The sequence below is a fragment of the Oryza brachyantha genome, chromosome 1 (genome assembly GCF_000231095.2).
Source record: "Oryza brachyantha chromosome 1, ObraRS2, whole genome shotgun sequence".
In the NCBI taxonomy this organism is placed as follows: Eukaryota; Viridiplantae; Streptophyta; class Magnoliopsida; order Poales; family Poaceae; genus Oryza; species Oryza brachyantha.
The window spans coordinates 9,641,307-9,664,620 of NC_023163.2; the positions used below are offsets into that span (position 1 = coordinate 9,641,307).

The window sequence follows — 23,314 nt, forward strand, 5'->3', positions numbered from 1 at the left end:
CAAGCGCATGCATATAGCATCTGAAAGTGTACGCCGTGCTAAGTGCTAACGCTAGCTGCAGCAAGCAAGCAAGCATGCCTCCGTCGATTTGTATCCACCATCTCTCCTTTGGCTCTAGCTACTAGCTGGACCTTTTGGAGTACTGCTGCTTAATTGCATGCTATACTGTTGCATATAGGATTTGCATTATTATACATGAAATAGGATTCAGTAAAACAAAAGTTGTACGGAAGAACCAAGCCTACCAGAGGAAGTTGAATGATCGAAAAAACCAATCAACTAAATATTAATTTTTAGCGAAAATAAAAAGAATTCTCTAACTTTTGATGAAGTCATCGTTGTCACCTCGCTGCTAAAAACACTATTCGAAGATGCGCTAGAAGTATATCATCTTTATTGCATCAATTCGTATTTACAAAGTTCATGCAATATACTCCCCACAAACCTTAAATTACTCTCATCCACAAGTTGTACAAAGGCTATGTCTTTAGTATCTCAACCCATCGCCTATTTATACCAAAAACTAATCCCCTTAATTTCTAAAACCGAATTTCTCTATTTCCAAATTTCTCAATTTTTCTTAATTTTCTTTCTCAACTTTCCATCCAAGCAATTTCTTCGATGCTTGCACACACAACATATAAATCACGCTACAAATCCATTCACATGATGTTCTTTTACCATGTGCTACCTTTTATTCAACATCATCACAAATATCTTTCACTGTCTAGACCTTAGCTCCTTTTCTGAGCCTAGTCTCGATCTCAGAGTTGACTGATGTTGACCTCTAAGGACCACGACTCTAATCCTACCATGTCAGATGATATCCCGACCGTCTAAACTTGATCAATTCAACCTAGCAATTTGGATGTCACTGTTGGTTAGTTGATTGGCAGTAGGTTCGACAATCTTGTATAATTTTTATCGTTTGGTAACAACTTTTACAATATTACTATTCATTATTTTTTTTTGCATATTTTGGTGTTCTAAATTGTGGATATGATAGTAGTTATGTTGTTTGTTCTAAGTCCAGCGGCACTATTTGATCTATGGATTTGTGACATTCTTTAGGAAAAAAAATCAAATTACACCCTTGAACTATTGGGTGAGTATGATTACCCTGAACCCCAAAACGGGATGTTTGTCACACTTAACTGGTAATACTGGATGGAGAACCCATTCGAGTGACTTTGATGCTGGTTTTGGCTTAGATTAATACATGTGGCTGTTTTTTTATAGCCATGTGTACTAATTATCTAAGCGAAAACCAGCCCCAGAGCCGCTCCAGAGGATTCTTCATCTGGCATTACCAGTTGACGGTAAAGAATGTCTGGTTTTGCAGTTATGGGATAGTTCGTACTAATCCAATAATTCAAAGGTGTAGTTAAGATTTTTTTTTTCCTATTGTTTATGTATGGATTTTGTGGATTGCTTTGTGTTGTTTGTGATGGCTGGGCTCATCCCCCTTTCGTTTCTATTAATGTTGTCGATGGTGGAAGCACCACCAATAGTTAACCAGGCCATTAATGGTGTCACCTGTGTGGTGCCGGTTAGAAAACTAGCAGCCATGATCGAGAGGTTCCCCGACCGGCACCGATAGAGATTTCTACGGTGGTGGATCTAAACAGTTGAGGGTAGGGGTAGCCTCAACCACTGAAATATAGTGCGTGTGTCCGTGTGGGAGCGCGCGTGTTGTTGGGAGGGGTCCACCCACTCCACCGCTATATATATCGCCTTCTCCAGGCTGCCATTGCCAAGATGCTGTCACTGATCGATTTGCCCCATCCAGCTATAGCTAGCTACATAGCTCGCGTGTCCAGCTAGCCAGTTGCAAGATCGATCGAGCCGAGGCATATATGGCAGCCAGCAACGGCGCCGTGGCGGCGGCGGCGGCGGTACTTGTGGTAGTAGCGGTGATGGCGGTGGCGGCGGGAGGAGAGGACGGCGACGACGGTGGCCATGGAGAGGCGCCGTGCGGCGCGCGTCGGCCGGTGGTGTTCGCGTTCGGCGACTCGAACACGGACACGGGCGGCGTGGCGGCCGGGATGGGGCTCTACTTCCCGCTCCCGTCGGGGCGGGCCTTCTTCCGGCGCGCCGCCGGCCGCCTCTGCGACGGCCGCCTCGTCATCGACCACCTCTGTGAGCGCATCCATCCATATATATCACTCTTAATTCTTCCACACCCAACCCCGTATACCTCTCTTCCGACTCCCGTGACGTGCTGCGAGCGCGCATATATATATATGCTTTTGCGCCAAGATCGATCGCCTAACGAAAAGTTTCGCCCCAACACACGACCGGGAACACCGAACGCGTCGTGCCTCCTGGACAGTTTTAATTTACACGAGAAAAATATATATCTCTAGATACCGAAATTTACGATTAAAATTTTGATACAAAGGAGGTATCAAATTTTATATTAGAAAATTAATATGACATATTCCATTCCTTTCCTTTGCATGGATCATAAAATTACGTACCACGCTCCCTCTTTGGCTATTCTGCTTCCACATTGTCTTGTCTGAAACGCATGCAGTATACAGTAACTAAGCTTTCAGACTCTTTTAATCTCTTCTGAAAGGGGAAAAAAAAAAGAAAAACTTAGTTTCAGGCCTTCCAGGAACTATAATGTTAACGTGCCTTGTCTTAAGTCTGCATGACAGAACTATATTTCCAACCCCGGTACAGAAGCAGGCCTTGGCCCTTGTGTGTGACCTCCGCTGGGGTATCTCATAATTAAATGCAAGAACATGCTCCTTTCGGTCACAAATCATTGACGTTTCGATAGATAAAGTTTTTATCAAAATTTTAAAACTTGAGCTACCAATCATTTCTCAAATGCTACTTAAGAAAAAAAAAATTAAAACTTGAGCTACCAAGCATTTCTCAAATGCTAGTTAAGAAAAATATATGCATACATTTCTCCTAAACACGTGATGTTATTAATGTTTATATTTTTGTTGCGAAACATGGTACAAACGCAGGGTATTGTCTCGTACATCTCGCTAGTGGCAGTGCATGACAAAATAATGCTCCTTTCTGTCACGTATTTTTTTTTATTAGAGTGAACAGCAGAATTTTTTCATACCCGCAAAATATAACTTGTAGGAATTGAAAGTTTTCCTTTGGTTTTTCTCTAGCTCGTTCCTACAAACCAAATGCCTCCGATCCTTAGGAATTCAATCCTTTATTTTTTCTTCAAAACGAATAGACCCAAAATTTGTTGTTCAAACTATTTATATTACATTTCTACATGTTCCACCAAAGTAAAGTTACAAACACTATATGATTAGATACAATTGTATCCAAAATTTTTGTTCAAAAGTATATATATCTAGAATACCATGAAATTAAATCCCAAACCACCGAATAAGACAGGACAGTGGGTGTATTAATTTGCATGCACACTTTGCTTTTGGCAACTAAACAACTTTAATGAGTGGATGTGTATTTGCCAGTACACTTTCACAAATTCTTTTTTTTTTTTGCTCTTGGCAATCAAATAACAGTCCTTTTCTACTTTTCGAAAACACACGTCCTGTTTCTCTCAATCCTCCAAACTTGTGACAAATTGGCAATGATTCTTCTCGCCCAGCCCTGAAATAAAATTAAGAGATTTTTTATCATCCTTGAAAAGTATCTTGATGTACTAAAAAAATTTTAATGCAAAATTCTGATACCTTAAACTACTAATATTTTTACACTGAAAAATATGATACATTGATATATTTTTTAAGGATGATAAAAAATCTCTAAAATTGATGCGATAGTCAGTAGTGCGCCGTAGCAACTAGAAGCAGCAGCAGCAGAGGTAGTGGCTGATCGTGATGCTCTGAATTGAACCGTGCACGCTCGCTCTGATTGATCAATTCAATCCAAGAGAATGACAGATCTCCACCAGCTTGATCAAGGGAATGACACAAAGGTGATGCATGAGCACCGACATGGAAGGTCCCACAAAAACCAAGACTTGCAGAGAAAAAAGAAGAGATCTTGGGATGCTTGGAGATCACTAGTGTGTTGTATGTAGTGATTGTCTGTTAATGGTTGGGGGTTTTGCTTTTTGGGTAGACAAAGATACAGGTAGTTTTAACCATACATCACATCGATATATTAGCAGCAGCAGCAGCAATCATCGAACAGGGTAACTGATTGTAACCGCGTGCAGTAGATTGTTGCACGGTCACCGTTTGTGACGCAGTTCGTTTCCTGCAATGGATGTGGATCAAGTTACTGTGTATTAATTGCTGTCGCCAGAATTTTCTCTGTTGAGTTTGTGTGCTGTGGTGCTGTCAGGTTGGTCTGATGGCCTGCTCTGCTTTAGGTGATGCAGTGACTTTTAATTAAACTGTTTCTAGTTACAACCTCCGCCCCAAAATAAACGAATTTCGAATTCTTGACTATTTGTCTTATTTGAAAATTTTTATGATTAATATTTTTATTGTTACTACGTGATAAAACATAAATAGTACTTTACGTATGACTAATTTTTTTTAACTTTTTAATAAATTTTTCAAATAAAACAGATGGTTAAACGCTCAACCTAAAAAACTCAGAAATTATCTTTTTTAAGACGGAGCAGTAGAGACGAATGAGTTAAATTTTAGTGAATAAGAAAAACAAAATCAATGGTAGTGTGTCCTTTTTATTTTGATTGAAATTCTACTGACATATATTTTTCTCAATTACATAAAAAGACGTGCACACCTATATATTTTGATTGTTACGTGGTACAACATAAGTGTGACCAAACTGTACATCCAAATAGTATGGAAACTCCCTGACAATACCAATATCGTTTTTAAAAAGTAATATAACAACAATATTTTTCTAACGATTACTATTTTGAAATCATATTATAGCTACGCTAAATAGTAAAATTCATAAATATAAAATATTCACGGCTATTTTAGACCCTTTTCATAAATGAACATTAAAAGAAATACATGTTTCTGACCGTTTCCAACTGTTTTCATCTCAAAGGCGAGAGCCTGAACATGAGCTACCTGAGCCCTTACCTGGAAGCGCTGGGCACCGACTTCACCAACGGCGCCAACTTCGCCATCTCCGGCGCCGGCACGGCTCCGCGGAACACGGCCTTCTCGCTGCACATCCAGGTGCAGCAGTTCCTCCACTTCAAGCAGCGGTCGCTCGAGCTCGCCAGCCGCGGCGAGGCCGTCCCGGTCGACGCCGTAGGCTTCCGGAACGCGCTCTACCTCATCGACATCGGCCAAAACGACCTGTCCGCCGCCTTCTCCGGTGGCCTCCCCTACGGCGACGTGATCCGTCAGAGGCTCCCGGCCATCCTCTCCGAGATCAAGGACGCCATCCAGGTGCATTGCATGCAAAATCAATCACTCAATTTTACAGTTCATGTGTTTCGTTATCTGTCTCACTAGTTAGACCCTGTTTATTTTAAGAAACAAAAATTTTCATACCGTCACGTCAAATGTCTAGACACATGCATATAATATTAAATATAGACAAAAAAGTAAATTGTGAGACAAATTTTTAAGCCTAGTTATATTATGATTTGATAATGTGGTGCTACGGTAAACATTTACTAATGATGAATTAATTAGGCTTAATAAATTCGTCTCGCAGTGGGGCTTTTAACTTTTTGCCACACTTATGAATTTTCATAATAGATTTGCCACTGGATCCATCTGTTATAGACTTATGAGAGCCCACATGTCATAGACTTACGGTGGTAAATCTGTTTTGGCCGCTCGTAAGAGTGGCAAAAAATTAAATTTCTCGATGAGACATCGAACCTAATTTTTTATTCAACTAAACGAGGCCTTACTCTAAATATGCTTCGAATGTGAGCAGAGTTTGTACTATAATGGAGCCAAGAACTTCTGGATCCATGGAACTGGCCCGCTCGGCTGCCTGCCCCAGAAGCTCGCCGTGCCGAGGGCCGACGACGGCGACCTCGACTCCAGCGGCTGCCTGAAAACGCTCAACGCCGGCTCCGTGGAGTTCAACGGCCAGCTCTCCTCCATCTGCGACCAGCTGAGCTCGCAGCTCAGGGGCGCCACCGTCGTCTTCACCGACGTCCTCGCCATCAAGTACGAGCTCATCGCCAACCACTCCAGCTACGGTAAAAGCTAGCTCACGCCACCACTATCACCATGCATGCGTTGATCTCCTGAGTCGTCTGTCGTCACAACGAAGATGCGAATGTGTTTTTCTTTTCTTCTAGGGTTCGAGGAGCCGCTGATGGCGTGCTGCGGCCATGGCGGGCCGCCGTACAACTACGATTTCGGGGTGAGCTGCCTCGGGGCGGGGTACCGGGTGTGCGAGGACGGCAGCAAGTACGTGAGCTGGGACGGCGTGCACTACACCGAAGCCGCCAACGCCGTCGTCGCCGGCAAGATCCTCTCCGGCGAGTACTCCACGCCCAGGCTGCCCTTCAGCTACTTCTGTAATTAATGCATGAGCTGCCTTGCATTCATAGATCCATGTGGCTGCTCGATCTCCATTGTGAGGAAGGAAGGAAAACACTTCTGTCGAGAGATAATAATATGTGTCTGGGTCTGGGGTTCCCGTTCTTCGATTGGATGGACCAGACTAGAGCCATGTGGTAAAAGGGCGTTGATCAACTCACGTACGCCAGATGACGATACGGGAACAAGTAATATTCTTAGGATCCAACAATATCAAAAAAACATACTAGAGGGGATCAATGGTAGAAAACCAAAACCCAAAACTTTTTTGCGGAGTAAAAGGTTACCTCTATTGACAAACTTGATGGAACCTTACTACCTTCGATCAGACTGTTGGGACCTAAAAAAACAGAAGTAAATGAAAACCGAAAATGTAGATTAAACTATCTCGACTTTATTACATCAAGTAGAGTTTACAAAGTGCACCAACCGCACTGCTTTTAAAACTTTCGATCTAAAATCAAAAACTCATCTAAAACACTAATTTTCTCTCATATATGTCTCACAAAGTCACACCGAGGACATACCCGACTCTATTTATACCCTCAATAGGACACAAATTAGGAATCCCAAACATTTCCTCAAAGAATTAGGAAACCTAATTATTTATTTACTTATCTCTATTAGTTTTGCTGAAATTGGACTCCCTTCCAAATTCGAACTCAATTTACCAAAAATTGGCATCCATCTGCCAAACAAGTCACTTGGGCCGTGCTGCCAACCGGGCCTGCAGCCCACCAACTACAGTGCATGCTACATGGTTTTCTCTCTCCTTTATACTTTATTTATTCACCGACTATTCTCCAATTTTCATCCAAATTTTTCAAGGCGCTTTCACACATAATATAAGAATCTTATTATACATAAATTCTCACATAGTGTTTCTCTACCATATGTCAACATGTATTCAACAACGTCACTCTACATTCTCGACCATCTAGACCTCAGTTCATTCATGAGCCTAGTCATGATCCCGTCGTTAACCAATATTGACATCTAAGTCAAGTGCACACACAGAGATAAACTAACAGTTTTCGGGCACATATATCATAACCTGATCCACATTAGTCATACACACTTACACCAACACGTTAAATATTTCCAAGCCAACTTCTAATAATAAATCAATTTACAAGCCAATTGTTCATCAGAAAATATTGATCATGACTATGATCTTACAATATTTGTTAACGAGGTTTTGGCAAAGTCTATGGTCTTTTAATTATAGCCGTCTCCACTTTAAATTATAGCCGTGTTAAATTTGAAATACAAAGTTTTGTTAAAAACATGTAGAGACACTTGTTGATACTAGACACGGTTGTTTCCTTCTCTACCATATAGTAGAGACGGTTTATTGTCTGTACATCTAGAAACGGTTAGAGCCGTCTCTATTCATGGTTAGTATATTTGTTATTTTTTTTTGTAAAGACGTTTTTACTTCTATAGACATGATTATACCCATCTCTATGTTGTGTCAAATTTACATATAATACCGTCCCTAGCACTATTGGTTACACGAGAACAATTGATACAAATTTTATTCAGAAAATTCATAAAACAATATCACCGCATTGAATTACTAGTAGATCACAACAAGATTTTTAGCACCGGTACTTACATTAAAACAAACAAGTAATATCCATACATTGTTCCCAATAAAAATGCTTAAACATTCTTTCCAATGACAATGAAACAATTGGTTCCAAAACAAGTTAACTAAAAAAGGTCCTAATGTAGCAAGTAGTACGGAATGATGTATATAGTTGCCACTGTAAATTTGTAACTTCACTCTTCTTCAGTTGAAGGATGAGAGGATGCTCTATGACTAGGAGATGGCACACTATTTGGTGCCTGAATTTCTTGGTTTTGATTAACCTGAAAATGCACCCATGAATATAATATTTTTCAAGCTTATGCATATGCCCATATAAGTTGCTATATTTAAAATTAGTAATCTTATGCCCATACCTCACTTGTTGGGTTGATCCTAGTAAGGGATGGTGGTAGCCTAGCCAACAAATTGTCCTCATGAAATTTCTCTGCCATATACGAGACATTAAAACTTATGAAAGCATTGACATTACTAGAGCTGGTTCCTTGTTCATTACTTGCTGAGATATAATAGTTTGTTGGAGTAATGGTCGGACCCATGCCTCTAACTCTATCACTATGATCCTTTCCAAACGCATCCAACATAGCTTGTTCAAAATCAGCTTCAGTGAGTTCTTGACCATTTACTCTTTTCCCAACCAATTTCATGTGTACATTATTCTACATTGGAAAAAAATCATAGACTCTTAGCATGGTGTATTTTATTGTACAAACAGTTAAAAAAAGATATGTTATTACCATTTTTTCTTGAGTAGCATCATTAACATATCTACCATCTTTTGTCTTGTGGCATTCATGGAAGAAGGTTGCTTGGTCCACCTCCACCCCCATTAACTTCATATATTTATAGATCTCAAATACACGAGGAAATATAAGAATGAATTAAGAAATAAAAGTCCTAATGACTTACTAGCTCTTTCTCTTTCTTGCAAAACTCTTTCTTCCTAAAATGTGTGGATGCTTGATATTTTGTGCATTCTCTTGGTTTCTGTCACTGATTTTCTAACAATTAATACAACATATATCATCATTTAAATGAGCTGAGATAATTCAAAATGAAAGCCAACTCACTAAAAAGTCCCAACATATATTTACCTTAGAGTCACGTGAGTACCAGTAAGAGACAAGTGTAGGCCATGCATTGAGATTCATCAACAGTTTTGGGTATAGTTTGCAATACTCGTTCAATAGGTAAGTTAGACTTGTAATATTTTCCTTTCAGTTTTGCCTTGGACTGCCTCCATTTGCCATCTAGCTGATGGAGAAGCCAACTCTTAGTTCTCCCATCAATTGCTAGGAGGTATTGGAAGATTGATTGAAGGGGATAGTAGATTGGTTTTGTACATAGTCGTAACCACCTCCAAGAAAACAGAAAAACCCCTTGAACTTAATTAGGAAACATGCGTATATTTTTTCTTAGCTAACGAGCGCCAAAAATAAATCTTTTCATCGATTGACACGGTTTTTCATGCCCATCCTATATACGGTCTATACGAAATTTTATCTCTATCCTACTTTATTTTTATCAAATGGATTGATTTAACTACAAAGACGGTCCATTGATCTATCTTTCCCATCCGTATGAGGTGGGGTGAGAAGTAGCTTCGGTAGATATGGTTTTCCAAGCCGTTCCTTTGAAAATGTATCTAGATGCCCATTTTGTTGTAGTGATATCCGGACATCACTCATCTATGTGAGATTCCAAAACTGTTTATCCGGTGTATTGGAATGCAGTGGCAAGCTCTTAGTTGGCTAGGTAAACCATCCCATCTTGGATATTTCACTTAGGAATAGAACTTTTGTGTCGAGTATTTTTTATAATAAAGCCATTTGAAAGTGCTAGAATTTACACAATTTGACCCTTTCTCAGAAGTAATTATGAAAATAGGTTGGTTCCAAAACTTCTTTTAAAAATATGTCGTTTTATTCCGAGCCACCCTTAAAGGCGCGGAGGTCCTTCGTCTCCATGCCAGGGCTCGGTGTGGACCTTGCTGACTAAGTGTAGTCCATCAAATAGGCATGCACTTCAGCACCAATCCCCTTGGCGTGCACGGTGCATATGAAGGATCTCCACACCATCAGGGTGGCGTGGAACAAATAGTCCATTTTTTAAAATAGTTTTCAAATTAGCATATTTTCGTAATTTGTTTTTGAAAAATTTCAAATAATGCAAAAACCGTTTGAAACTGTGACTATTGAGTATGCTCTAAAACATCTATAAATTTGTATGAGGTGGATGCTAATTAGGTTGTGTTTGGTCGAAGAACTATATGCAAATGGAATTAGATAACAGGGGCTTGATGGGGGTGGAAATGATCCATATTTCATGATTTGTTTGGTTTAAAACTAGTAATTTCAGGTTGGTGCCCCAGATCGGCAGCAAGGCAACAAGAACTAGCTTTTTTGCTAATTAGGTTGTGAACTTATTCCTACACAACAACTAAGTTGGTCCGTGGTAAAGTGGGCTGACATCAAGTAGTCCGTATCTACTCCTCCTCCTCTTCTTCTAGAAGGCATTTTTTTTTTTGCATTTTGACCCCTTCCTCTTCCTCGATCTCCACGCGAAGGCAATAGCACAGCAGCGGCGAAGAACTCATCAGCGAGTAGTAGCCGCGCGAGGAGGCGAAGCGTGGAGTGGAGTGGAGTCCGATGGATCAAACCCAGGTGATAGCTCTGCTCCGCTCCCCTTTCCCCGCGCGCGAGATTGCGGGCTGAGATTTTCTTTTTTTTGTTTTTTTCCCCTGTTTTACCTCTACGATTTTGGTTTGGGTTTTGGGGGATTGGAGCTGCTCCAGATCGATCTTTAGGTTTTCCCGATTGGAACCCAGATTTGTGCAAGAGAATTAGCTAGTTAGATGGTTATTGCATAAGAGAGAGCAGTCAGCGGACTCTTCGAGATCTGGCTTGGTCACTGAGTGCTATTTCTATCTGTTTCTAGGTCAAGTGGATCCAATGTGGCTAGGGTTTTTGGATTGCGAATTTTTTTTTTATTTCTGCTAATATTTTGAATCTTTCGGTTCTGCTGCTTAGTTGAGATTCAGTGATACAATGTTTCTGTTGCTGCAGGTGGTTGGCGAGAATTATGCAAATCCGAAGACATGCTTCTTCCATGTCCTCTTCAAGGTACCCACTTTGCGTGCTGTTTCTTCTCTGTAATTGTTTGTGCAGCACGGTTGTTAGAAGCTCTTCGATTGCACTTGCACTGTTTGTCTGTGAAGGCAGGGGCATTGGCGTTCTACATACTGTCCGCGCTGTTTGTGAACAACTTCGTCATTATCTTCGTCATCACCGTGCTCCTCGCCGCGCTTGACTTCTGGGTTGTTAAGAACGTCAGTGGGAGGATATTGGTTGGGCTGCGGTGGTGGAATGAAATCGACGACGAGGGCAACAGCGTGTGGAAGTTTGAGTGCCTTGATGGAGAGGTTTGCGTTTTTGTCCCCGTGTATCCTTGTGATATTGTCGATCCAGCTGTTCACCCCTCCCTAAAAGCTGTTTTACTGCAGTCTCTCGCTAGGATGAACAAGAAAGACTCATGGCTCTTCTGGTGGACTCTGTACTTGACTGTAAGTCACATTCAGCACTATGAATCAGCTTTTCGTTTCTAGTATCTGTACATGAAACATATGGAATTTTGTTCAGTTTAGAAACCCTCATGTCTTTATATTTCTGTTTCTAACAATTATATAAATGGATGCGTTGGAAAATGGAAACAGAAAGCTCAACATAAATACTGTAGAAGGGTCATCAAATGTGCTATTCCAATTATATGGTACTCAGTTTGCAGCATACCTATTATGTAAATCATAGAAGTATGTATCAAATATGTATACAGATTCTAGATTAACTCCAGGTTAGACCCATTGACTTAGGCTGCGTTCGGTTGCAGTGGTTGAGAATTAGTCTCCCATGCACTTGAAATGGAGCGACTGATTAGGATATGATTAATTAAATATTAGCTAAAAAACTTGAAAATTGGGTTAATATGATTTTTTGAAGCAACTTTCATATAGATATTTTTTTTTGGAAAAAAAAAACACCATTTAGTAGTTCGGGAAGTGTGCGCTTGGAAAACGAGTGAGTAGAGATTGGGAATACTGTGTCAGTTAATCCGTTTTGCTGGTAGCTTATATTGCGATTTGCTAAATGAAAGTATCTGAGGTGCCTCTACTAGGAAGGTGGGAGCTTGCTAGTATTCTAAAAGGCTGTCACCTAGCCTTGGATAGCAGTGGCATCTTCTTGCCAGAACTGCATAACCGATTTATATCACTTGGCTGATCTAATGACTAAAAAAGGAGGTTGGTGGGGTAATGCCCCCACTCCCCCCCACCCCCCCCCAAAAAAAAAACCACCCCGTGCAAGTCAACATATGAAAATAATGCTATTGAATATTTTTGTTGTTTCATACTATGATTAAAATCTAGGAAAAATGGTTTCATGACACTGAAATATCATTTAGATTTGTACCGCTGTAGTGCACTTCTGTTCCACCATAAAATGGATCTGTTGTGTTTTTCATCACTGTGATAATTGCTGTCGTGATTTTTTCTTTTTTTTTTCCATGTCAAACAGACGTGTGCAAGAACACATGTGCCCTTTCAACCTGATTAGATCCTAAGTGCTTTTCACATTCCCTAAAAAGATTAGATCCAAAGTAAATGTTGCAATCAGATATTCCCCAATCTCATTTCTCTTCCTGCGGCTGCTGGACCTGCTGGTGTCTCCTACAGGATAGGTAGACTAAATTATTCATAAATTTGCTGATAAAACAAGTGACACTTGAAAAGAGCTGAATAGAACAAAGAGGTATGGATGAGAGGAGGGGGCAGACCGTGTAGGCTAGCAGAAGCATCAACAAAAGCGAGCCAAGTGTAAAGTATTAGGTCAGCTCCATGTGGTCCTGCAGTGTGTGTATCCTTGTTGCAGGAGCAGGAAGCTGCCTCAGATAATATCCAGGGGGGAGGATCTGACTTTTCCTCAGCTACCAGGCATTGAAACTAAATAAGACACCAGATTGAAATTAAAAGGGTGGGGTGGCAATGGGAAGAAGAGGAAGGGGAAGTCGCCAGTAAAAACTGAGAGTAGCTACTGGGGTTAGCTATAACTGGAGAGGAAGGGAGGAATTCATTCTTGATGGAGTTACAGAATATGGGTGGGGAATGGCTTTTAGTACGGATAGAGTGAACAGCGGGGTCAAAATTGTGAATGTCAATGGTGCTATGCCCGAATGTAGCGAAGTGGTAAAAATGTGAAGATGATGAACTTTGAGTGATATTAAAGTGTAGCAATGAATTTGGATGTCATAAACTAAAGCTCAGTTCTTTGAATGGTGCGGAACCTATTTTACCTAAAATCTATAATCAAAATCTTGCATTGAAGACTGCGAAAAGGTCAAAAAAGATCTTAAGTTCAGGCTGAGGTAGTTTTAAATTATTTATTTTAGATCAGTAGCAGCATAAGGGTTGGCAACGGGGCAGGTTAGGGCTGAGTTGGGCAAGAACGGCCCTGCCCCCGACTTCCTCCCCTGACCCCTGCCCCGAAGCAAAAGTCAGGGCCAAAACATACCCCACCCCCAACCGTGGCCCCGCAAGTAGATGGCGAGGCCGTGACGAACCGACGAGGCCGAGTCGAGGGCAGTGCCAGCCGGCGGAGTCGCGAGCAGTGACGTCCAGCGCGGCGGTAGCTGGGGGAGTGTGGAGTTGTGGCGGCGGCCGGCCGGCTGGCGCAGCAATGGCCCGGCGGCAGGCGGAATCGATGACGGCGGTGGCGCTATAGGGCCCGCGGTGGTGGCAACAGTGAGGAAAGGGCAAGGGTTTTGAATTAGGGTTGAAGTCACTGAGTTGCATACATATATTGGGCCTATTGGGCATGTACTATTTTTGAAAGGGTTAATACAAACTTCAGGGCCCTGGTAATTACAGGACCCCGCTCCCCACGGGGAGAAAATTTCCCCTGGCCCCGCCCCCTTCGGTGTGGATCTCCGCCAGGTCCCCGGCTCCACAAGGGAAACTACCAACCCTAGTCTGGCAGTGAATGCGCACTATGCTTTGACATTTGTTTTTAATTGAAACTTGAGATAGAGAGATTGATTGCGATTTGTGAATGCATCGTTCTTCAAACTGCATCTATGGTAAACTTGAGTATTACAAAGAGCTCAGGTCTTGACATGTGGTCATGTTTGTTTCAGATGAATCTGCTAATACAATAAGCTTCCTTAAATAGTCTTTAGTGATGCACTAGAAATATCTTCAATTGATGAATATCCTGCTGGTTATGTATGTACTACTGGATATCCATCTCACAGAAGTAGTTAACTCGCTGCGTTATATCTGGAATATGATTCACTCAATTGTTTTTGTAAAACCTTATAGTATATAACAGTGTTAACCTTTACCTATGTAAAGGTAGTACAAGAGCAAAGAGTTGATATCAATTAAAGCTCCCATCATGGCAAACTGTGAGAAAGCTAATACTAATACATGATATATGTGGATTGATGTGAACACCACATAAATATTGATGAGGTATTGACAAACAATAGACCGCCATAAACATGGACAACAGTCAATTATATCTCTGTGTTCTTTTAAAAAAATCATGTTCCGTCTTTTGTAAATTGTTCATGATTTCATTTTTCTTGTTATTATAATAATGCTTAAATTAGAAAATAATTTAATAAGACAGAATTATCTAGGAGAACGGTGACAATACTAACTGAAAAAGGTACTAATTCTTAAAGGCTATTTGAGATAAGCATGCTTTCCATGTTTCAGGCTGCTGCATGGATTATTCTTGGGATATTCTCACTCATCAGACTTCATGCTGATTACCTTCTTGTTGTTGGAGTTTGCTTGAGTCTCAGCATTGCAAACATTGTTGGCTTCACGAAGTGCAACAAAGGTAAGAGACTTCTCTTGTAAGAACATTACATGTTTCTCGTTAGAAAAATCTACAGTGCATGTAAGATGCAGCCTGTTAGAGGATGTTTTTTTGTGTCTTAAGTTAGCCAGTTAGAAACAGCGCATATATGCATTGGGAGTAAACTGCATGAATTTCTATCTTTCTTCACAAAGTGGTAAAGTTAGCAACAGTACACTGTGGGCTCATGTCCTTTTAACATCGTGTTAGTGAAAACAGAAGCACAACATCAATATCTTGTTTGAAAATACAGTTCATTTATTGAAAAGGCACTGTAGTACTGTAGATCCTGAAATTTGTGTTCTAGAAACTCAACCAGTTATCTTTATCCTGAAGTCATGATCATTCTTTTGAATAGCTATCCTGGTCAGTTTTAGATATGACCTTGAAAATGTGGACAAGGAGTTACATGTGTTTTCGTAACTCTGGGTATATTTAAGTAGAGAATTCCATAGGGAAGTACATTGTATGCCAGAAAATACATGCATTCTGTCGACTTCAGATGTTACATATAGCTTTTCCCATTGTTTTAAGTCGGCTTCTAGGCCACCCCAGCATATGAGACATTACTCTGCTTGAACCTTTTAAGTACAAGTTTATTGTGGCTGTTTTTCAGATGCCAAGAAAAATGTCGCAGACTGGACTAGAACTACTCTCCTATCATCTGGTGTCAGGTCAACAATTCAGTCAGCATTCGGTGTCTAAATAGAGGCCCCAATGTTACAGACAACACTGTACAACTTATGGATAAGATGATGCATTCTGCGTTTGATTTGCCTAGTTCCCAGTCATCTTTGTGCTCCCCTGATGTCCTTACATTGTTTGATTTACTGTCACAAAAGAGGGTTGGTTCGAACTGGAGTTCAAGCTCTTAACTTTAGGTCAAGATATGCACACTAGTACAGTACTCAAACCAATTAGTCTTGGTTATCTTTGTAGTTTTTTAGCCTTGCCACTTGTGACACTGTATAGTATCTGAACTGGAAAACGTTCTACCTGCGATAGGTTGGAGTGTACAGCTAACATCTTGAAACATTAGCATATGGTACTGCACTGAGTTTGTCTCGTCGAGGCCTTAACCGTGACTCCGTAAGGCAAAAGCTAGATGTTGTGAGGGAGCACCTTGCAGGAGAAAATGCATTGTGATTTTCATTGTTTGGCACCACCGACAGAATAAATTTGCTGGATGTTGCCTCTTGCGTTTAGCCTTGACATAGATTTGCTGAGGGATAACAAGAAAAGCTTTGTTCCAATTGGTTACAATCATATCAACATTAAAAATGAAAAAAACTGAAGTCCTGCCTTAAAAACATGTGCTGCGGTTGACCTTAAATAAAGTTGCAAAGGATGTAAAACAGCTTCAAGAAAACGTGTACTGCATCATATGTTTGCACATCTTTTTAGAAATTGCTATGCATACGACTCAATCTAAAGTGGGACTGCATTATTTTCCCCTTTGCAGTTTTGCGACTCAATCTAAAGTGGGACTGCATCATTTTCCCCTTTGCAGTTTTGCAGTCCGTCTGTCTCATATCTTTTTATCTTTATTCTCTATATTTCACTGGATGAAGGCAATGTGGTTTAACATCTCATTACCTTTTCTCCTGTCAGCAGCCGATGAACCGATCTTTTAAACAACATTTTTCCTATTCTTAAAGAGTTACCATGAGGTATCATTGTTTTCTAATTTGGTACCTTCTAGTACCTAAGGTACCAAGAGGTGCCAAATTTTATGGTATCTTCTAATACCTAAGTACCAAGAGGTGCCAAATTTTACATATAAAACAGTAGTATTTCATGGTACGTACTCAGGATAGGAAAAAAACTCTTTAAACAATATGCAAACAATCATATTCCACGAAACACAACAAATAGATGTATGACCCATTTCCTGGCCTCCATTGCTCTCCCTAGCCGCTCCCTGCCAGGGTTTTCCAAAACACCGGTTACCGCTAGGGTACGATAAGGACAACCACACACTAACCGTACTAAATTCAAGCAAAAATTTAAAAACAATCTGAATTCTTGATAAATTTTATACGATTTGCCGTGATTACCAAATGGTTAGTGGTTACTACGGGTCAGTGTGCGATAACATGTGCGAGGCAGTAAGAGAACCCGTGCTCCATGGCAGCAACTTCGTTGCAAAAGAATCTAGGATATTTGTTCATCCCACAGGGACGCAGCATCACAAAAAAAGGCACTCCCGGGACCCTGCATGGCTGCATGCATGTCACTGTGGATATTTGGAGATTTTGCGTCGATCCGTCCCGTCGTCGACGCCAGAGAGTTTTCCACGACAAAAACGGGCGCCGCGACGTCTCCACCGTGCCATCCGCCAGATTTTTCGCACGCCGGGACGGACACGGACGAAAGCAAAGTACGTTTTTTTTTCCCCAACGGATGGCACGCAGGGGAGAAAAAAAAAAAGAAAGAACTCTCAGCAAAATTTCTGCTACTATTAACCGACAGCGACCTGCCCGTGGTTCTCCGCCAAGCCGCCGGCGTTATCGTCTCCCGCCGAGAACCGCGTCGGACGTTATCCGGCGTGCCAGCCACGGGGACCCTCTTCTTCTCCCAACGGCTGACGGGTCGTTCTCCCAATAGTCGTGTAATTTTATTTGTATTTTTGGTAGTATATATTTTTCTTGCCACATAATTTGGCACGCGAAATTATTTTTCAGCACGCGGCGACAATGGGGAACCAATGGAGGTTGAGTCCACAATGTGATCTCGTTTTCGTGCCGCGTCTTTTTGTGAGGCTTTTTTGCGCCGATGGAGTCGCTTTTTGGTTTTCCATCCACGTACCATTTTATTCTCTTTTTTCCAAGTGATTACCGTTTTTCGTTTTCAGACTGAAATTTCGTAGATAGTGACAAATTCAGTTTTTGGTGAGTGTGGAGATAAAATTTGCCAAATGTTTTTTAGAGGTTTTTATTGGTACGAATTTTGCTTTCTCGGAGGAGCTAACACGTGGTGAAACGTGGATGGTTGGGAGAAAACTACTGGCCAGAAACTGAGATGCCAGGTAGGATCAAATAGACTCGTGGGTAACACGAGGATAGGAGCCGTCAGTGCCACCTAAGGGAAAAGGTGTTAAATATGTCAGCCACGTCATCCAATAACCCTTATCCACTTCAATTTTTTCTCCTATGGGATGGTTTGGTTTGGATTAGAGCTAGCCATTGAAGTCTATTCAGATTTATATCCTTGCAAAATGAAAAAGAAAGATAATAAAGAAACATGTGAGATGTCCAATTTGATTCTGGCTTTCAAAATAAAATTTGTCCTCTTTTTTTGAGAGACTTCAAAAGGCACTCCCACTGTTATTTTAATTACCATGCTAGTTCTAGAATAACCATGATGATAATTAAAGTGCTAATGGAAAAAAAGTGACAATGTTGGGATCCCTTCATGCTGCTCTGAATCACTTGGCTGGAAATGCTTCCTATTGTGATGGGTCATGGGTGTCTGAAACAAACTCAAGCATTGCAATCATGACACTGACGCCCAAAATGATTGATTCATTAAAGACAACACAATTAATAAGCAACTAAGTACATTTTTTCTCCATAGGTGATGCACCACATCTTAATTTAAGATGATTCGGTAGTACTGAAAAACAGAGATACAATTTGCGTGCATATACTGATTAATGAATTGCCATGTGATCACCTGGATGATCAGTTTCCTGTCTAGATCTTGAGAGTGCTGAAGGGACAAGGACTAGCACTAACATCAAGAGATTTGTCAACTGTTACACCAAGTAAGTAGGGGTCAAAATCTCTTACCAAAATATTAAAAAAAAGGTTGAAAAGCAAATTGGCCTGCATGCATGTCATAGTATTATGCATTTTTGCAGTGGGGGTGTTAATTAAGAGAGATGCTTCGAGGCTAATTAACCGGCTCTTTTTTTCTCACCACGCAACCGGTGAATGAGCACTTCATTGTGAAACGAATCGATCGACGCTTAACCATGTCGCGCGTGGAAAATACTTTGTGGTCATTGATAGTTTAAATCAATAAAATGTTCAGGTTGCATGCCATAGTCCCCATGAAGAAAAACAGACAATTCTACTGCAGAACATGGTTCTTAAAATGGATATTTTCGGACCCTTTTCTGTTAAGCAACTATCTAAAGCATATATAGTGTTATGCATGCTCTTAGATAAGCGGGTCTAGGAGAAAATAATACCGAGGGTTAAAACCTACCTATTTAATCTCGGATAGAGTTTCAGTCCTCCTTTTCATGGACCTTCTTTCCATAAACTTATAGTGACTATTTTTAGGGGCTCAATGGGTACATGGACCTATAGTTGGTAGTGGAGGCTCGGGATACTTCCACCCCATGGTAAATTCGTCACTACTTAGGAATCAACCTAATCAACAACATAAGTCATGACCATGTGGCTAGAAAAGGTTATGGTACATGTTATTGCTATTAAAAATATAATCCAATAAAGGAGAACTAATTTCAAGGACGTTTCCCAAAATGACATTGATTTAAAAGGAAAGATTCTCATAAAGTAGGATTCTAGTTCACTATCAACATAAACAAATTAGCAACAAAGAAAGTGCCAGATCATCATATTTATTATTTAAAATGTTTGTTTGTAACCCTTACCTTTTTTAGAAATCTATACTCATTTAAAAGAAGTAGGGATGATGACAATTAATTTGTCATCCCACTTATTCTTATTATAATTTTTAAAAAATATCCCTTAAGTTTCTTAATGTTAAACACAACCAAATCTAAATGGATAACCACATATAAAACTAATTTAGGTTGAATATTTTTATAGCAAAAAGGTGTATAACATATTTCATAGAAAACATGTTTTTCTTTGTTTTTGATAATATTATAATATAATTCCTTTTATTCATAGCAAACCATAGTAATTCAACTAGTTTAAATATAAAAATATATAGAAATTTGTTCAGGTTTGTCAGTTACTGTGAAATTCCTATATTCCAAATAAGATATACTCTCACTATTTCATAATGTAAGATGTTTGATTTTTTTGTTTGCTATGTTTAATCATTTGTCTTATTCAAAAAATTATGGAAATATTATTTATTTTGCTTGTTACTTACTTTTTTTATCGAAAGAATTTTAAGCACGACTTATCATTTTTTATATATATACTAATTTTTTTAATAAGACGAATGATCAAACGTTGTAACTAAAAAGTTAAATATAAACGGAGGTAGTAACCACAAAGAGAAAATAGTTTGAGATTTCCCTTTGTAAATTGATTGGTTGTAAATACCTTCCCTCGTATTCACTTTGGTTTAACATAGCCCCATATTATCATAACTCACGTATTCGCATGGCCGTACATAGACCCTGCCATGGACTCCTATGAATATAAATAGCCCAAGAGGAATCGTGGTTGTCATCTATACTAACTAGGCTCAACAGAATGGCCTATTGTGTTTGTCTTACTGGGTTTTCTCGAGCAAATTTAAGGGTGGTAAGATGAGCTTGATGTGATTACTGAGAAGGAAGATGTGCTTAAGGCCATATGTATAGCGGATCATGCATAACTTTAATTAACTACATCTCATGCTCTCACTTAGGTCACGTTCGGGCCGTTCGGCATGAGAGGAAGGAGGTCTAGTTATCCGACATAGAAATTATAGTAGTAGATCAGTATATTGTTAATTAATTATTAATTAAAAAAATATAAGATAGATTAATATGATTTTTTTAATAATTTTTCTATACAAAAGTTTTATAAAAATTACACCGTTTAACAGTTTGAGAAGCGTACGTACGAAAAACGAGAGAATCATGGGTTAGGAAGGGGCGAGCCGAACGACTTAATTGAAATTGCAATCTTTATAGCCACATTAACTATAATATACACTAGGGCTGCGTCGGTATAAGATAGCTTATCTGACATGAAAAATATAATAATAATTAATACATGATTAATTAATTATTAATTATAAAAATTGAAAAATAGATTAATATGATCTTTAAACCAATTTTTCTATAGAATCTTTTTGCAAAAAATACACTGTTTAGTAGTTCTAGAAGCACGCACGCGGAAATCGAGAGAATCTGGATAAATAGTTGGAGGTGCCGAACGCGGTCAGGTACTTGTAACAAATCAATCAATCTTTACCAAGCAATCTCCACTCTTTTTTATAAAAAAGTAGCGGTGAATTCGTGATAATAGGTAATGATGAGTCTGGTACTTACCCATCACCACCCACTCTCTCATGTTTTCTTTAAATAGAAAATAATTAACACTTATAATTCAAATCATTTTATTAACTCTAGTTTATAAGATGTTAATAGTATTTTTTTAAATAAAATCCTATTGTAATGCATGTGTAATATGCTAGCATAGATAAAAATCTCAAAATTGACACGTGGGTTTTCCCCCATTTTACAATTTCCCGCCAAATAAAACCAATTTACCACAACGACATCCTTCATGCATGCCGTACATCCTGTCATCCACTACGCTTGAAGTATTCTCCAACGTAGAAAAAGAAACCAAAAAAAGAAAAAAGAAAAGAAGCGGTGGCTGACGAACCAGTAAAACTTTGCAGCACAAGAGTGACGTGTCCACCCGCACCACGTGAAGATTTTTCTCCCTACCGACCTTATCCGATCCAGGCTCCACCCGAACCCACCACCGACCGGTGGGTCCCACGTGACAGCCTCCAACCAACGGCTCCCTTTCTGTCCCCACACCTCTCGGTCGGGACGCGTGGCCTCCTCCCGCCCGACCGATCCGCATCGCACGGTGGATCTGCCTCCGGTTAAAAATATCGGGCCGGGTTATTTTTGGTTGGATTAAAACGCGGCGCACGGCGTCGGGTCGGTCGGTGGGCGGTGCAGCGAACCCACGTGACGGCACCGGGTGCGCCTCCCCATACGGGGAAAAATCTACCTAACCGTCACAGACAGGTGGGCCATACCGCGGCCCACATCGTGGTGGGACCCGCGTGCCGGTGTATGTAACTTGAGGTCGGGTAGAAATGGGCCGGTGCGTATTGCTCCATCGGTGACGGATGCGGACTAGAAAATTGGTTTTTCTCCGACACGCTTTCGGGTTCCTTTCTTTTTTTGCTGACGATCCACAGCTCTCCCGCACGAGCTGTTTTCTTCCTTGAGCTAGTCTTTAATGCCTTGGTGCGTAATGACGGAAATAACCTCCGTATACTTACACACGCTGCCTTTCTTTGGGTGCCCAGTTTTGACTTTTCTCGTTTAGGCCATGGCACGTTCTGTATTTGAAGAAGCCATTTTATTCAAAGAACTAAAAGCTTCTGTCCATTGAGACCTTTCAGAAAAAACTTTTTCAAAAAATATCACATCAAAATTCTGGACACTTAAAGAGAGCATTAAATATAGACGAAAATAAAACTAATTGTACGGTTATGGAAAAAATCGTGAGACGAATCTTTGGAGTCTAATTAGCGGATGATTAGTCATAAGTGCTTCAGTAACCAACATGTGCTGATGACGGATTAATTAGGCTCAAAAGATTTGTCTCGCAGTTTCCAGGCGAACCGTGAAATTTATTTTTTCATTTGTGTCCGAAAACTCTTTCGGACATCTAGTCAAACGTTCGACGTGACCTTTTACCAAAATTTTTTGACAAATAAACAAGGCCTAACTTTGTGGAGATAGAAATCACTTTAACTATGGAAATCAAAACCATTTAGTTTTAACACACCTATACAACAAGAAGTAAATGATGACATAAACAGGACTACAAAGAAAAACATCCCCTATTCTCCCTTTTAAAATATAAACATTTTTAAGATATTAAATCTGGTACTAAAATTGTATTTATCATGTAAATCAATTCATATCAATTTCCTGCGTATTTAATACTTTTTATATTTAAATTAGATTCATATGTGTGCCAATAAATCTAAATATAATATATATATATATATAAACATATATCAATATACATTGATATATAGATAACTATAGATAAACTCAGAAAATCTTATATTATGAAATAGATGAGTAAATTCCTATTTTTACCACTACATACTCTCTCATCTTTCTCAACCTTAATCTCTTCTAAATAACATATAAATACTTCTATTTTATAACTACAAACATTTGAGCTAGGTCTAATAAACAGGCTAACAAGTTCCTTGTCAAACAGCTACAAATTTGTCACGTCTATAATTAATGCGTACACTCTGCGAGCCTAAAATTAAACTCGCCCAGGAAAACAAAAAAAAACGAGTCACGTTCCCACACTTGCACGAGCACGACCGTAATTTCACCCTCCCAAAAACCCAAAGAATCCCCAAATTTAGGCCAGAGAGGAGAAAAATAAAAAAGCAAAAAGAGAGGG

At 39.8% G+C, this 23,314-nt stretch overlaps 2 protein-coding genes across 3 annotated transcripts; both read left to right on the forward strand.

Annotated features, from left to right (window-relative positions):
- Positions 1–1,770: 1,770 nt before the first annotated feature.
- LOC102709795 (GDSL esterase/lipase At1g09390-like) lies at positions 1,771–6,812 on the forward strand. Its single transcript, XM_006645784.3, has 4 exons — positions 1,771–2,139; positions 4,984–5,333; positions 5,833–6,103; positions 6,206–6,812. The coding sequence occupies exons 1-4, from the start codon at positions 1,857–1,859 to the stop codon at positions 6,433–6,435; spliced, it is 1,134 nt and encodes a 377-aa protein (XP_006645847.1). The 5' UTR covers positions 1,771–1,856; the 3' UTR covers positions 6,436–6,812.
- A 3,709-nt stretch (positions 6,813–10,521) lies between these two features.
- On the forward strand, positions 10,522–15,888 carry LOC102709501 (Golgi apparatus membrane protein-like protein ECHIDNA). 2 transcript variants are annotated; one of them, XM_015833571.2, is made up of 7 exons: positions 10,522–10,538; positions 10,628–10,724; positions 11,127–11,183; positions 11,279–11,482; positions 11,564–11,623; positions 14,831–14,957; positions 15,592–15,888. In XM_015833571.2, exons 2-7 carry the CDS (start codon positions 10,710–10,712, stop codon positions 15,678–15,680), a joined length of 552 nt encoding a protein of 183 aa, XP_015689057.1. In that variant the 5' UTR covers positions 10,522–10,538; positions 10,628–10,709; the 3' UTR covers positions 15,681–15,888. The 2 variants fall into 2 exon arrangements, with proteins under 2 accessions (XP_015689057.1, XP_006644135.1); XM_006644072.2 differs by lacking the exon at positions 10,522–10,538 and having other exon boundaries at positions 10,574–10,724.
- The last annotated feature ends 7,426 nt before the right edge of the window (positions 15,889–23,314 follow it).